The sequence below is a fragment of the Balaenoptera musculus genome, chromosome 20, assembly GCF_009873245.2.
Source record: "Balaenoptera musculus isolate JJ_BM4_2016_0621 chromosome 20, mBalMus1.pri.v3, whole genome shotgun sequence".
Taxonomy (NCBI): domain Eukaryota; kingdom Metazoa; phylum Chordata; class Mammalia; order Artiodactyla; family Balaenopteridae; genus Balaenoptera; species Balaenoptera musculus.
In genome coordinates, this window is record NC_045804.1 from 16,348,123 (window position 1) to 16,364,116 (window position 15,994).

At 36.5% G+C, this 15,994-nt stretch overlaps 1 protein-coding gene across 8 annotated transcripts in view; it reads left to right on the forward strand.

Annotated features, from left to right (window-relative positions):
- The window catches only part of CDC27 (cell division cycle 27), a 57,440-nt gene that overhangs the window by 1,096 nt on the left and 40,350 nt on the right, over positions 1-15,994 (forward strand). For all 8 annotated transcript variants that reach the window (XR_005017774.1, XM_036836609.1, XM_036836610.1 and 5 more), the window contains exon 2: positions 10,532-10,607. Coding sequence is in view for 7 of the 8 variants with exons in the window: in XM_036836609.1 (XP_036692504.1) it covers positions 10,532-10,607 (76 nt within the window). In the remaining variant the exon portion in view is untranslated. The remainder of the gene's footprint in view (positions 1-10,531; positions 10,608-15,994) is intronic.

Genomic DNA, 15,994 nt, shown 5'->3' on the forward strand with positions numbered 1-15,994 from the left:
GTGATCTTTGACTTAATTAGAAGAGTTGACCTCTATCAACTGCTGTCATTGAGTCATGGACTTTCTTTATTTTGAAGTTATAAAGCAAACCGATTTTAGAAATTGCTTCATATTGCCCTTAAAGACCTGTGATGTCAAATAGTAAATATGTTAATCCATCACTCCTTCCATATTTCCTTAATTTTTCTTCACAGGATGAAATATCAACTTCTCCTAGTTGGCTCCTTCTCCAGCTCTTTACCTATAGCAGCTATTCGTTTTTTAATTAGTGTAATGTGGGATTCTGTCTTAGGAAGTTTACCTGTTTGTACATTATACTGGTGCTTTCAAAGCTATTTCACTGGTGCTTTCAAAGCTATTTCTTTCCATCCAAATTTCTCTTACTAGTAAAGTCTCTTTTTTAAGATTTTTTTTTTTTTGAGGCCTAACATGAAATTAGAAGTTGCTGTCTATACCCTCTTAAATGGATAAGCAGATCACTCAAGTTGTTTAATTTCTGTTTCATATTTTTGTTATTTTTGTCTTAATAATTAATGATACAGTTGCCCTATAGGTACAGCTTCTAAAATGATAAACTAGTTTTATTGCTAGCCTATAACCACTTTTTAATAACAATTTCAACTTGCATAAAAACATGGAGAAGAAAAGAAATATGTAGCCAACTCCTTGATAGTACCCATCAGGTTTTCTCTTTTTCCTTAAAGTACTCTTAGCAGTAATGCATTTAGGTATTTTTAAAGCTTAAGAGTCAAATTTGTCTCCCCCGCCCACGCACACTACCTTTGTTTATTAGATTTGGGGACAGAGGTAAGAAGTTTTAGGATATAGCTAGGTGAGAATTTTGGTTGTAATTTTTAGGATAAGAAGTCATTCAAGAAGGGATCTGGAGCAGTAGGAGAAACAAGCACCTTTGGCTAAGATGATAAAGATAAACTGATCAGGGATAGTGCTGAAAACAGGAAGGAAGAGTAAGGAAGAAAATAAAAATAGAACAACTAAATAAGATACTTTTTTTTTTAAACTATGATAAGCAATTGCATGTATTTGTAGAGGAATGAGAGTAAGTTGGAAAAGCGTTTCCTTTCTAGGGATGCCTCAGGGTTTGAGGTGTTACTAGGCATAGGGAAAAGTTGAGAGAAAAGATGAGCAACTGTTTTTTGCTTTTTCTTTTTTTAAAGTTTTAACATGGAATACCCAGGTTGATATGTCACATAAGCCTATATAAGTGCTTCCTCCAAATTATCTCTTATAGGAAATTGTTACTTTTGAGTCTTTGCAAAAAATCTCTCCTATTATGAGGCAGAAATTCTGTCAATTATTTTATTTTTAAAATAACTATTTAGGGAAGCCACACTAGCCTAAGTGACTTGAATCAATGCTAATTTGCATGTTTATAAAATTCACCTGATGAAATTGATTTTTAAAAAGACATTTTATATAGATTTATCAATTATTCCTGGGGGTAGGACTTCACAGAAGTGTTGGATGAAGTTGTAAAAATCACCTTAGTAAGCAGTATAGTAAGTGGGTGCTTTACGCATATAATATTGTTTTAGAGATTATTAGATAGTGAAGGAATACTTTTGGCTTGGGATAAGATGAACAGGGACAGCATCTAACGTGGATTCAAAAGGTACCATTTTCAAATAATAGAATTGAAGGTAGTATATTCAGGAAAATTGTGTTAGATGATTTCCACCACCCCCCGTAATGGCTTTTCAATAAAACTGTTTTATCCAACGAGAGTAGAAAAAAATGAAATCCCTAAATATATTTTATGCTTTAAAAAAATATATGTATGTAACTAAATTGATAAATCAATAGGCATTTGACTATTTGATCTTCATTGAAAAAATTTATATATTCAAGTTAGCTGAAACATTCTGCTTATAAAATTTTCTTTTGGAAAACAGATTACATTATATTTAGGTCCAATACAGTGTCTTGAAGACAGTGCTACATAGTACCTGAACTGAGAGAATAAACTTTGGGATGGGGAGGTAGAGGGGGAAGTCATTACAAATATGTAGTAATTCCTTTATGGACTAGTGTCCCGATATAGCCTTTGTGCTTATATATAGAGAAAGCATGAGACAAATAATCACAAATTAATAATTACAAACTGTGATAAGAAGGGCACTATAAATAGGGTGTTAGGAGAGAGACCTAATAGGAGGGTCCTGACCTAAGTCAGATTTGCAATTGGACCATCAATGTTCAGAAGCAGCCTCAATGATAAAAATCAAATTGGGAAGACTGTTATGCACCTGCTATGTGCCAAGCACAGATAAAAGACATTCTAAAACCTTCTCTAAAAAGTATGTTAGGATAGTTCCTTTTGAGCAAGTAACATTGAAGCTGAGTTCAAAGTTTGAGAAGGAAACAGTAGTTTGAAGAGCATTACAAGCAGAGAAAACAGCATGTGCAAAGTGCCTAAGACACAGCAGAACTTGGCATTGGAAGAACTGAAAGAGGGCCAGTGTGGCTGGAGTTGCATAGTAATGGAAGGCCATTATAAGGAGTTCAGTTTTCATTCTAAGTGTAATGGGGAATCACTGAAGGATTTTCAGCCGTGGGTTGACACTATCTGATATAGATCTTAAGATCTCTCTGGCAACTGTATGTGAAAGGTCAGGGAGGAAGGAGGCAAGAGTAAACACAATCTTAGGATGAAGGTAACCTAGACTAAAGTGGTAGCAGTGGAGCAGGAAAGAAGTAGATAAATTCAAGAGATGTTTTAGAGGAAGAACCAATGAGACATGGAAATTGATTGTTTATGGGGGGATCAAGAACAGCTACCTGGATTTCATTTTGGGGGGCACCATTTAATAAATGGAGAATTCTTTGAGAGGAGACAAATTTGAAGGAGGACAATTAAGAATTCTGTTGTGAACAAATTGAGTTGGAGATATTTGTGAAACCAACCAGTAGAAATGTGGATATATAACCTCTAATCTTTTGAGGGGTCTAGTCTTTTTTTTTTTTTTTAGAGAAAGGTCATTTTAAATTTATTTATTTATTTATGGCTGTGTTGGATCTTAGTTTCTGTGCGAGGGCTTTCTCTAGTTGCGGCGAGCGGGGGTCACTCTTCATCGCGGTGCGCGGGCCTCTCACTATCGCGGCCTCTCTTGTTGCGGAGCACAGGCTCCAGCCGCGCAGGCTCAGTAGTTGTGGCTCACGGGCCCAGTTGCTCCGTGGCATGTGGGATCTTCCCAGACCAGGGCTCGAACCCGTGTCCCCTGAATTGGCAGGCGAATTCTCAACCACTGCACCACCCGGGAAGCCCAGAGGGGTCTAGTCTTGTTGGGAAGATAAGTATACTTAACAGGAACAACTGGATAATGTTACAAGTCCGTATGTGATTGCACAGATAACAATAAATACAGGAAAGAGAGATCCTGGTAGACTGGAAAAATGGGAACGGTTTCTTGAAGGAGTAGAACTTAAAGCTTTAGAAGGTGGAAAGGGTTTGGTAGGGAAGAGAGAATATTCTTGGCATGGAATGGCATGAGCAAGAGCCCAAAGTTGAGAATGGTGTTTAGGAACAGGAAAACAATAAAACTATAGCATTGGCTAGAATGGGAATAGAGGAGGAAAAGGTAAGGTTTTGCTAGCCAGGTAGAATCAGGTTACAGGGGACTTAACATCCAGGCTGAGGAGTTTAGATTTAATTTGTTGGTAATAAATAGCCATTATAGGTTTTTCAGCAGAAAAATTATGTAATGAAAGCACTGCTTTGGAAAAATTAATCTGATGCTATTGGGAAGGAGGGACGAGACAAGATTTAAGGAGACATAAAGGCTAGTAGAGAAATCCAGTTACATGGTAATGTACATCAGGGTTTCTCAATCTTGGCACTATTGATGTTTTGAGCAAGCTAATTTTTTGTTGTAAGGGTGCTGTCCTGTGTATTGTAGAGTGTTTTGCAGCATCCCTGGCCTCTACCCACTAGATGTCCCCTCCGTTTGTGACAACCAAAGATGCCCCCCAGACATTACTACATGTCCTTTTGGGGGGCAAAATTGCCCAGACTGAGAACCACTGATGTAGACCTGAACTAAATTAGAGTTCTAGAAATTAGATTGTAATGTATAATAGGAAAATTCCACGGGGATTTTTTTTCTTCATACCTTCTTATATTGTTCATTTCTTTTATGATCTAAAAAAAGATCTTTTATGATCTAAAAGAAAACTATTTTCTTTTTTGACAAAAACAAGAACAACACAAAACAATCTATGTGGTCACATTTAAGTCTGAATTAGTGGTACAACTTACAGAGGCTTGTGTATATTTAAAATAATATTTTATATTTAAGAAGAGCAAGCAAGTAAGGAACTTTGCCATTTAATTTCTGTGGTGTTGATTTAATTATCTTTAAAATCAGTGTAGCCTAGGACTGACCCATTAATTTAATCAGTAGGACTTCTCTTTTAAACTTTTTTTTGGGGTCAGTGGTGGTGTTGCTCTGTTTGGCTTCATAACCTTTCGCAGCATTTCGTCCATCTGGCTTTACTTTGTAGTACTCCTGAAGTGATTCACTGAGTGACATTCTTTTAGGGGCAGGTTTACACCAGCAGTTGAGCAGTAGATGAATAACAAGGGGGCTAATCTTAGCCCTGTCTGTCATGAGCTACCAATTTGTAATGCTTTAGAAAATAGTTTATTCCCCACTCCATTCCCCCAAAAGAGATACATAGCGTCACTCAGATGCTTGAGCAGAGTGGTGATGGAAGCTGTATGTGGCAAGTTTTACTTCTGGGATGTATGGGAGTTTTTGTTGCCTGCCTTCACTATCCCTTTCTGACCCTCTTAAGAATTGGTGATAAAGGAATGACATTGTTCTGAGCAAAACTTGATTTTAAATCAGGAATGGATAGAACTCTTGAATATGATACTTTTTTTCTCTTTCATTTATTTAATTTTAAAAAGGCAGAAAGAAAGTCAAAGTTCTAGGAGTTTTTGGCCATAATATTTATGTGCCAAATTTTCCTGGTGATCAATATCACTAATGTAGCTGGTGAATCAATCATTTGGTCTTTTGTGGCTTATATGTTACAAAATAAACAACTGTGGCAGATATGATGAGAGATGTTACCTAATACAAACTATAAATTATATTTATTGAATTTGTTTATATTAAGAGCTAGAAAAGCAAAAGGTTTTAAGTGCCTAATGCGTGCCAGTCAGTATACTAGGAGCACCATATCATTTCATTTAATCCACACAAGTCCAAAAATAGAGTTCCATTTTTCACATGAGGAAATTGAGGCTGAGAAAAGTTAAATAATTCCCCAGAGTCACACTGCTGAAAGTGCTGGCACACACATTTGAACACAGGCCTCCAACATCAAATCCTGGGTATATTCTTTCTACTCACCATGTTCTTTTAGTAGGTTCTTAGGAAATCCCCATATTTTATAAAGGAGTAATTAGGTGGTAATTATTTGCATTACAAAAATAATTCTATGTACCATGGAGTTTCTTTCGAGATTTCCAGAGATCCTTAACTATTGGACATATAATAATACAGAAAAACTTAAGACTAAGACTAACATAAAATGCTAACAGTAGGAGGACTGCCAGAGGTAAAGGCCATTTGTTTATTCATCCACCATACATTAGTTAAGCACCTACTTAAAAAGTACGTAATAAATGCTGGGAGTATATAGTGAGCAAAAACAGATGTAGTCCCTACCTTTCTAGAGTTTATATTATAGTGAGGAAGACATTACTCACATACTCTCCTAAATATGTGTAAAATTAAAACAGTGAGAAGTATTGCAAAGGAAAGGTACTTGGTGTCATCAGAGTGTATAAGGATGCCTAACCTCATCTGGGTGTCCTAAAAAAGCCTTCCCTGGGAAAGAAGTCCAAAGAATGACTAGAATTTGCATATTTTGAAGGAAAGGAGGGGGTGTGCCAGGCAAAATGAACGGTATGTTTAAAGGACCTGTGGCAGAAGGATAACATGGCAGATTTGAGGAGCTGAAAGAAGGTCGTTGTGGTAGCATGGAAAGCATGAGAAAATATGATACAAGATGAACAGAAGAGGTAGGTACAGACTATATCACACTGCCTAGTTTGGTGGCTTTTGCTTTTATCATTAAGAACAATGAGAAGCCACTGAAGGATTTTAAGCAAAGGGGTAATATGATCAGATCTGACTTGTGAAAAGCTCATAGGGAGAGAATGGATCATAGGGTAGAAAAGAATTCAGAGGGGCTAAGTAAGACACTCTTAAAGTAATCCAGGGAAAAAAATGGTCTGCCTTTAAAAGTAAATGTTTAGGGGACTTCCCTGGCAGTCCAGTGGTTAAGACTCTGTGCTTCCAATGCAGGAGGCGCAGGTTCGATCCCTGGTCGGGGAACAAAGATCCCACATGCCACACCAAAAAAAAAAAAAAAGTAAATGTTTATTAAGTTTCTTCCTTTCATTATTACTGCAGTTGCCTAATTTAAATGAGTATCATTTTGGGCTTCCCTGGTGGCGCAGTGGTTAAGAATCCCCCTGCCAATGCAGGGGACAGGGGTTCGAGCCCTGGTCCGGGAAGATCCCACATGCCTCGGAGCAACTAAGCCCGTGCGCCACAACTACTGAAACCCACGCACCTAGAGGCCGTGCTCTGCAAAAAGAGAAGCCACTGCAATGAGCAGCCTGCACACCACAACGAAGAGTAGACCCCGCTTGCTGCAACTAGAGAAAGCCCATGCGCAGCAACGAAGACCGATCGCAGCCAATAAATAAATTAATTAAAAAAAATTTTTTTTAATAAAATGAAATAAATGAGTATCATTTTGAAAGATACCTATAGGCATAGTTTCAGAACCCTAGGTCATATATGATCTGGTAGAACACCAGAAGGCCAGATCAGTTCTTTTGGGGGTTTAGAATTTAGCCAGGCACTGTGCTAGGCTTATCTCAGAGGTAAGTATTTTTATCCTTATTTTACAGATGATTAAAGCTAAAGCTCAGAGAATTGACTTGGTCATCTAGATTAGTGTCCGAGGGATCTTTATCTGCCTTGGATTGAGGTGTGGAGATCATATTAAGTATTCAAGAAATAATTGAGTCAAATTAGGTTTGAATACCCTTTAGCTGTTGTTTTCTGAATGACTGTTTTTTTGAGTTATTCTATCCAAATGTTGAAATTCTCTGAGGAAAACACAGTTTATCGCATTACCTTTTATGTATCTCTTTGCTGTGTTGTAGTATAGAGGAAATATAGATTAGATAGCAGTGATTCTGTAGTATGTTTAAAACCTGCTATTATATTCACTCCTTGCTAACACCACATATTTTTGTTCAAAGGTTCAGCTTCCTGACTGTTTGATAAGAAAACAAAACCACAGTGAGCACAGTGACAATGACCAGATAGGTGCCTGTAGAATAATACCTGACTTATAATTTCTCATTGTCAGTAAAGACCTGAAAATTCAAAATGTGAAGGCTTTGTGCAGCCTACCTGAAGAACTTGATTTTCTCAAATTGGTTCAGTTTTTTATGTTTTTTTTTTTTTTTTTTTTTTTTTTTACTGCAATCAGGATCATATAGCAAACAAAGTAGATGCTCAATAAATATTTACCAAATGGATGAATGATGTGTTTCAGAGGTGGTAGGCATATTGAATAAGATGATAAGGAAAATGATCTAAGTAGTACGGAGACATGATCTCAGCTGCCATTTACCAGAAAAATCTGGTTATCTTCCAGGTATTTATAGATCACACCACTGAGAGATTTTATTGCCCCAAAACCTGATGTATTCCAACCCCTCGGTCAGACTGACCCTTATCTCCTTACCAGATTCTTGGTTCCTTTATAATGTTTTGCTTATTGTATCAAGGAAGAAACAGCTGGATGTTATTCTGTATTTTTTTTTAATTAATTAATTTATTTTTGGCTGTGTTGGGTCTTCGTTTCGTGCGAGGGCTTTCTCTAGTTGCGGCGAGCGGGGGCCACTCTTCATCGCGGTGCGCGGTCCTTTCACTATCGCGGCCTCTCTTGTTGCGGGGCACAGGCTCCAGACGTGCAGGCTGAGCAGTTGTGGCTCATGGGCCTAGTTGCTCCGCGGCATGTGGGATCTTCCCAGACCAGGGCTCGAACCCGTGTCCCCTGCATTGGCAGGCAGATTCTCAACCACTGTGCCACCAGGGAAGCCCTGTATTTTTTTATATTGCCAACATTAATGTTTTAATCATGTTTATAAGAATATCTTATATTTTACCTCCAGATTGGGTTACTAAAAGTTTATAGGTCAGGAAGTGGAAAATAGATTCAGAGTTTTAAAACATTAATTCAACAAACTTTATTGAGCATTCACTATGTTTAAAGACAGTTATCTAGGATAACTAGGGAAATAACTTAGTTAAGTAGAATAACCAGGGAATTATAGAGAAAAATAGAATCTGGCTTTTGCCCGCAACAAGTTGCAACCTAGTTAACCAAATAATATAACCAAATCTAATAAAAAGCCTGATTTTTTTTTAAAAGTATAAACAAAATTGTCTAGGACCTCATAGGATGGAGTAATTAATATTGCATGGGATAGATCAGTGAAGGCTTCATGAAAGGAAGAGACCATGTAAGCTGAATTTTGAAGAAAGGATGACAAATTTCAGGAGATAGAAGTTAAAGACAAAGGACAGCCCAAACAGAGGTGAAGACTCTGAAATATGAAAATACAGCTGATGTTTAGGGCCTGATGGAGCTTTATTCTGTAGATGTTTATTGTGTAAACTTTGTGGGGCTATCCAAGAGGAATCATTAGCAAGTTTTGATCAGGGAAGAAGACATGATAGTGATAACGATGAGGGCAGCAGCTAAAATTTATTGAGTAATTATTAGCTATGTGCTAGGAACCATTGTGTACTTTATTGGAGTCTCATGTTTTAAATTAAGAGACTGAGTCTTAAGAGACATTGTTACTTGCCCGAGACACAGAACTAGTAAGTCATGGAACATGAATTTGAACTCAAACCTCTCACTATTGTCTCATGTTTAGCAGTGATGATGTTTTTGTTTGAGGAATTCTGGGACAGGATGGATTACATTATAACCTGTAGGTAGAAAGACCACTTAGGAAACTAAAAGTTTACAGGAAGGAAGATTCTGTTACAGACTGGGACTAGGAAAGAGGGGATAGACCCTAGGTACTTTTCCTTATGTGCAGTTCTACAAATGATGGTTAGATTCACTAACCAGCCCATTAAAATCTTTTAAATCCATAACTTACACAAATTGATTTACCAGTACAATTGTTATTTCATGTATACTTACTCAACGTTTCTGACCTTGTATGGTGAAGGACTTTTTGAGTTTCAAACGAGGAGTACCTCTCCTAGTCCTGGCAGCAGCAGTGCTCCTCAAGGCACTAGTACTGCTGTAGTCTCTAATATGCAAAAGAGAAAGCACGTGTCTAGGTCAGTAACTTGTCTCTTCCCCTTTCAAGTATCTGAATTGAATTCCATAAATATTTATTGAACACCTTTTATGTATTGGGCTCTAATACTGTCTCCCATCAGCTAGACCAGTGATTCTTAGTGAACCAAGATATTTGTGAACCCCAAACACTGTATACACATTTTCTGTATATATGTCCATGTGCTTTTTTCTGGGGAGGAGGTCCATAGCTTTTATAAGTTTTTCAAAAGAGTATACTATAAAAGGAGAGAGAACTGCTTACCTAGAAAGTAGAAGAATCGTTCTGAACCCTGAATGCTTACCAGTAAAAAGGTTTAAAAATAAGGATATCTAAACTCAATCCCAGCTTCCAGAGATTGTGATTCAGTGGATTTGAGGTAGAGCACCACAAGAAGGGGTTGATAGCCACTGATCTAGACAGGAGTAACACTAAAATGCACTCTATGAGAACAGAAACTATGTTATTTATTGTGTGCCTAGAGTCTAGAACGTGCTGGCACACAGTAGACACTCAGTAAATATTCATTGAATGAATGAATATTAGAGCTCTCCAGTGAAGAAAGCTTTATGAAGTAGATATTATTTAAGCTGGGTCTATAGGGATGAGGAGGAAAGCTTTATGAAATAGATATTATTTAAGCGGGGTCTATAGGGATGAGGAAGAAAGCTTTATGAAGTAGATATTATTTAAGCTGGGTCTATAGGGATGAGGAGGAAAGCTTTATGAAATAGATATTATTTAAGCGGGGTCTATAGGGATGAGGAAGAAAGCTTTATGAAGTAGTATTATTTAAGCTGGGTCTATAGGGATGAGCAATTTATAAGAGGAGGTAGGTGAAGGAGCCCACATTCCCCAGTGAAGGAAAAGGAAGTACAGAGACACAGAGGTCTAAAAGTTCATGGGGAGTTGAGGGAGTAAATTCAGATATGTTAGGAGCCATACAGTGAAGAGCCTTATCTAATACGTTATGGAGTTTGCACTGTGGGCAGTGAGGTTTTATTACTTAAATTAGACATGTTAATTTGAGTATTATATGCAAGGCTCTGTGCTAAGAGTTACCTTGAAACTCTCTATGTTTGTATATTTATGTTCTTTTTCCTCCACTTACAGGCTGCTATATGGCAAGCACTAAACCACTATGCTTTCAGAGATGCAGTTTTCCTTGCAGAGCGACTATATGCAGAAGGTTTGTAATCTATTCATTTCTATAGAACTGTAAAAGAATAAAATATATAGAATTCCATCACTTTTTATGACTGTAACAAGATTCTGGGTATTCCTTTTTTTTTTTTGGCCACGCCACGCGGCATGTGGGATCTTAGTTCCCCGACCAGGAATAGAACCCGTGGCCCCTGTATTGGAAGCACGGAGTCTTAACCACTGGACCACCAGGGAAGTCCCCTGGGTATCACTTTTGTTTTATCTTTATGGTTGACACTAGTTCATAAAAATATTTCCGAGTATCTGTGTAGCTCCTTATATGCTACTTTTAATAACTGTGTAGAGTTGCTTTGGGTTTTATGCTATGGTTTACTTAATCATGTTCCAGTCTTTAGGTATTTTTTCCCAGGTTTTTTATTAGAGTCTATATTCTGTGGCTTAGAGCATGGGTTTTGAGCCTACAGCCTTAGTACAAACCCTAACCCTGTCACTTAAACATGCAGTAGTATACTGTGGGCAAGTTACTTAATGTCTGATTATTTCAGATTTCTCATGTATAAAATAAAGATAATAGTAACTGTCTCATAGAATTGAAGAATGAAGTGGTATATTTAAAGCACTTGGCACAGCCTTCTGGCATGGTAATAAATGCTCAGTAAACATTAGCTGGTAATGTGTGTTTTGTTTCTGTCATTAATTATTATAATCCTCTTTCTAAGATGCTAAGATAGATGATTATGTACAGCTTTTCTTTTAAGTCATTTCCTTGGGTTATATACTCTAAAATGGAATTTATGAGTCAAAAGATGTGATCAGTTCTACAACAAATTACTTTTTGCCCAGTTGATAACCCAGCAGAGAGAGGTGTGATAATCAAGGTGTCACCAATAATGTAAGACTTCCTTCATAGTCCTATCAATATCAGATTTACCATTATAATGTATTTTTGCTTACTGGAAAATTGTGAGGTATTTTGTCTTGCATGTTTATAACTGTGAAGGATTCTGGGTATTTTCTCAAGTGTTTGTTTTAATTTTATTCCTATTTCTGTGGCTGTATCTTTGTTTATTGCATATTTGCTCCAGATTCTTTGCCTTTTAATCTTAATTCTATTGATTTTTATTAATCTGATATTTTAAATTGTTATGTAGTTGAACTCATCAGCTTTGTCATTTAAACTTTCTCCTATTGCTCCAGTAGCTGGAAAATTGTCATCTTTCTGAACTCAATAAACATATAGTTCTTGGTAGTTTAAAAAAAGTTTTTAAAAATTTCTGCCACAACTAAGATCCAATGTAACCAAATAAATAAATACAAAATAAATAAATAAATAAAATATCTTTAAAAATTTTATCATAGTATTATTACTTAATTTAGTCCATGTTATTTATTAAATAATTCCCCCCACCCCACCCCACATGGTATCTTACTTGGTTTTATATTAAATTTTTATTTTTTTTATTTTTTTATTGAGGTATAGTTGTTTTACATTGTTGTGTTTCTGCTGTAAAGCGAAGTGGAGTTCCCTGGGCTATACTACAGGTTCTCATGTATTAGATTTTTTAAAAATGTTTTGCTCTGTCCCCAGAACCTCGCCTCTCTTTCATCAGTTAATTTTCTGTTTTTAACTCAGTATCATACTGTTTTATTATTAACACTTTATATTGTCTTTTAATATCTAATAACGCCTATCTCCCATCATTTTTTTTCCAATTCTTTCTTTGCTAAGAAGTCTTTACCCTTTTTTAAATTCTTTAATTTTTTCATGTGTATTTTACTACTGCTTTGAAATTTCACAAATATTTTGATCAGTGCTGACCTATATAAGTCTATGAATTAATTTAGGAAGTACTGATATCTTACTATCTTAAAGCCTTCTTAACCAGAAACAGTGCTGCCTTCTTTTTACTCCAGTGTTTAACTCAGTTTTCCCACTTTATGAGTAACCTCCCATTGGATTACTTACCAAAATTTTTAATTTTTTTTATGATTGTAGGTAAGTTTTATTTTTGTGTGTCTGCATGAACTAGTAGTGGAACCTTTCTGCTCAGTTATACGATTTTACTCTAATAAAGTGCTAGTAACCCAACTGCAGGCATAGAACGTAGATATTAGGGGTTTGCTAGGCATGTGTCAAAAAGGGACAAGGGATAAGAACATTAAGAATACAGACAAGATGTGGACCAGGAAATGTAAACTACATAGGAAAGTTAACACAGGAAGGGATTGGTAAATAAGAGGTTTTAGAGAGGTACTGGAAGTCCAGATGAAGTTGAATTGGGAGATATATGAGAATAACTTAGGAGAGGAAGACCGTGAATGAGGTGCAGAATTCTTTCGTTAATGAAGCAGAATGTCTTGAATTTAGTAACTGAGAGTTATAAGGAGAAGGTATGAATCTCAGGAGGAAGGGATTTCACAAAAGGACAAAGGGTAATGCTTGGAAAAAGTTGTGAGAAGCAAGGAGGAAACCAACCTTACCGTGGGATAGGAGGGAATTAGCATCCCTTTGGGAGTGCTGTCAGGTCCTCAGGGGAGAACAGGAGTTCATTGAGGAAAGTGAGGGAAGATCTGTTGAGCAGAAGTCTGAGGTCCAAATGAAAAGATTTAGAAGAGTGAGAGGCTTAGAAAGAAGGTAATATAATAGATTGCCCTATTCTGCTCGATTATGTAAAAGCAAGGTTGATTGTGGATAATCTACTTATATATATTTTCATTGATACCTAGGCAGCCCCCATGTTTTGCTGACTTATACTTCTTTCTTTTTTTTAATTTGTTTATTAAAGGGTAGGCAGTTTCTAGTTTATTATAGTTAGGTTCCAAAAGATTGCAAATTAGTGGTTTCAAATTTAGATGATCAGGTTTTCCCATAGAATTGAGGCAGGATTCCAAATTAATCCACAAAAAGCTGTTTAATCCTTTTTCTACCTGTGTCTGATAACAGTGCTTAACACTTGGAAAGCTGCTCATTGTTAGTTTCTCTCAATATAGAACCTAACTACTCTGTTTGACTATATTTCTATGAGGGAAGATTTTAGAATTTAAGTTCAATGGGAGCAGATACTATCCCAGCTCAATAATAATAACAGTAATTCTACCATTTATTGATTTCTTACTGTGTAGTAGGACTCTGAGTACTTAATATTAATTCCTTATTTAGTCTTCAACAATCCTATAACATAGACATTGCTATTACCATTTTAGAAATGAAGGAACTAAGAATTGTTCACCAGGTTTCTACCTGTCTTAGTGATTAATGGGCCAGATGTAGAAATTGCATTGAGTATAGTGATTTCCATAAATTGGGCTTAGTTGAAGAGAACTGAATCAGAGTAAAAGGTTCAGCTTCTGGTTCTCTTCTCTGTCTTAACCATGATATTGAGAGCCCAAACTCACAGAAATATGTGACTGCAAATGGCAACATTTGAAAAAAATTACTTACACAGTTATGTTAAGGTCATCATTGAGGGAAGTTTTCCAAATACTTCTAAAGTTATGGCATATTGTATCATTTTTAGGCCATTACTTGTGGAAAATTTGATAAATGTTATCTTGTTGCTAAAAATTCAAGTCACTTTGTCTTATGGGGGGACAGAAAGGATATCTGGCCCATTGGCCTGCTCTTTTACTGTCATCGTTAAATTCTTACTGATGAAAAAGATGATCTTTTTATTTTTAATATTCTCTTTATTTATTTATTTATTCAATTCATTCATTCACTCATTCGTTCATTTGCCGTGCCATGCAGCTTGCGGGATCTCAGTTCCCCGACCAGGGATTGAACCCTGACCACGGCCATGAAAGCCCGGAATCCTGACCACTAGGCCACCAGGGAACTCCCAATGCTATTTTTTTTAATCTTCATAGTTTTCATTTTCATTAGGTGTTAGTGAATTAAGACTCTGGTCTTCCCAACGAACTTTTTAAATCCAAGACTCAACTATTTCAATGCATTAACTTACATGTTTCACACAAGCATCACATACATCAAACTCAATTCATGCAAAACTGGATTCATAATGTTCCCACTGTAATCTGACACCAATAAGTCTTAGTAGAAAAGCTTCCTAACTGATTTTCCCATATTTACTCTTTCCTGCTGCTTCCCTTTCCCCCTCCCAAATCAACCCATTCTCTTTACTTTCCTTCTCAAAACCTTTAGAGATCTATAATAGCTATAATAATTTATCCCTAAATCTTTACACAGCTTGCAAAGCCCTGCACAATCTGGCTGTCTGCTTTCTCCCTGTGTATTGCCATTTCCCCCTCAAACACTAAGGAGCCTTTTAAAAGTTCCTCCAGCCCTCTTATCTGTGGTGCATTTACTGCAAGCATATTTTCAAAGTATTTAAAAATATTAACCCCCATCATATACAACAAGTATAAAACCAGTTAGTACTGAAGTTTAGGATGTGAACAAATATAGAGAAAATAAAAATTAAGGATAGTATTAAAATACTGAAGTTGTATATGTAGGTGAAGTGTTCAACAACAGAAATGACTCTGAAGGGTGGAACAAATCATGTATGTAAAGTACAGCACCCAGGCATTTGGAAACAGCAAAAAAAGTGAGAAAACGGAATTACTTGAGTTTGTGGCTCAATGTCATGTATATATACCCCACATGAACGTCAGATGACTACTCAGGTATTGCAAATTTAGGAGAAGGTCAATAATAATAATTTAATAATGGCACCTAGAGCTCTTACTGTGTGTCAGGTGCTATCCAAAGTACTTATATATTAACTCATTTAATTCTAACAGCACTAAGTACTTAGAAGTAGGTATCACTATATCCTTATTTTACAGATGAAAAAACAGAGGGTCAGAGAAGTTAACTTGCCCTAATAAGTCACATAGCTAATAAGTGATAGTGTGAAAATCCGAACTCAAGCAGTTTGGCTCTAGGGTCATTACTCTAATCCATGTGCTGTACTGTCTGTAGGTGATGTGAGAACTTAAAAGATAATTAAGATGAAATGTGTAGGGACTTCCCTGGTGGTCCAGTGGTTAAGACTTTGCCTTCCAATGCAAGGGGTGCGGGTTCGATCCCTGGTGGAGGAGTTAAGATCCCACATGCCTTGAAGCCAAAAAAAACAAAACAAAACAAAACACAGAAGTGGTATTGTAACAAAATTCAATAAAGACTTTAAAAAATGGTCCACAGCAAAAAAATCTTAAAAAAAAAAAAAGATGAAATGTATATCACAAATCATAGATGATTCCATAGGTTTTATGCCCTTTGAATACTTATAACATCAGAGTGTTTGACAGGGTGGCAAGCAGAGTACTCTAACCTCTAAGGAGTTCTCTGTGGTATTTGTAGAGTTTATCAAGGCTAGATAGAGAACACTCACCTCAACAGACTTTTAAGTCTTACCAAAACTGGTCCATTTTGGAAAAGGCTGCTCG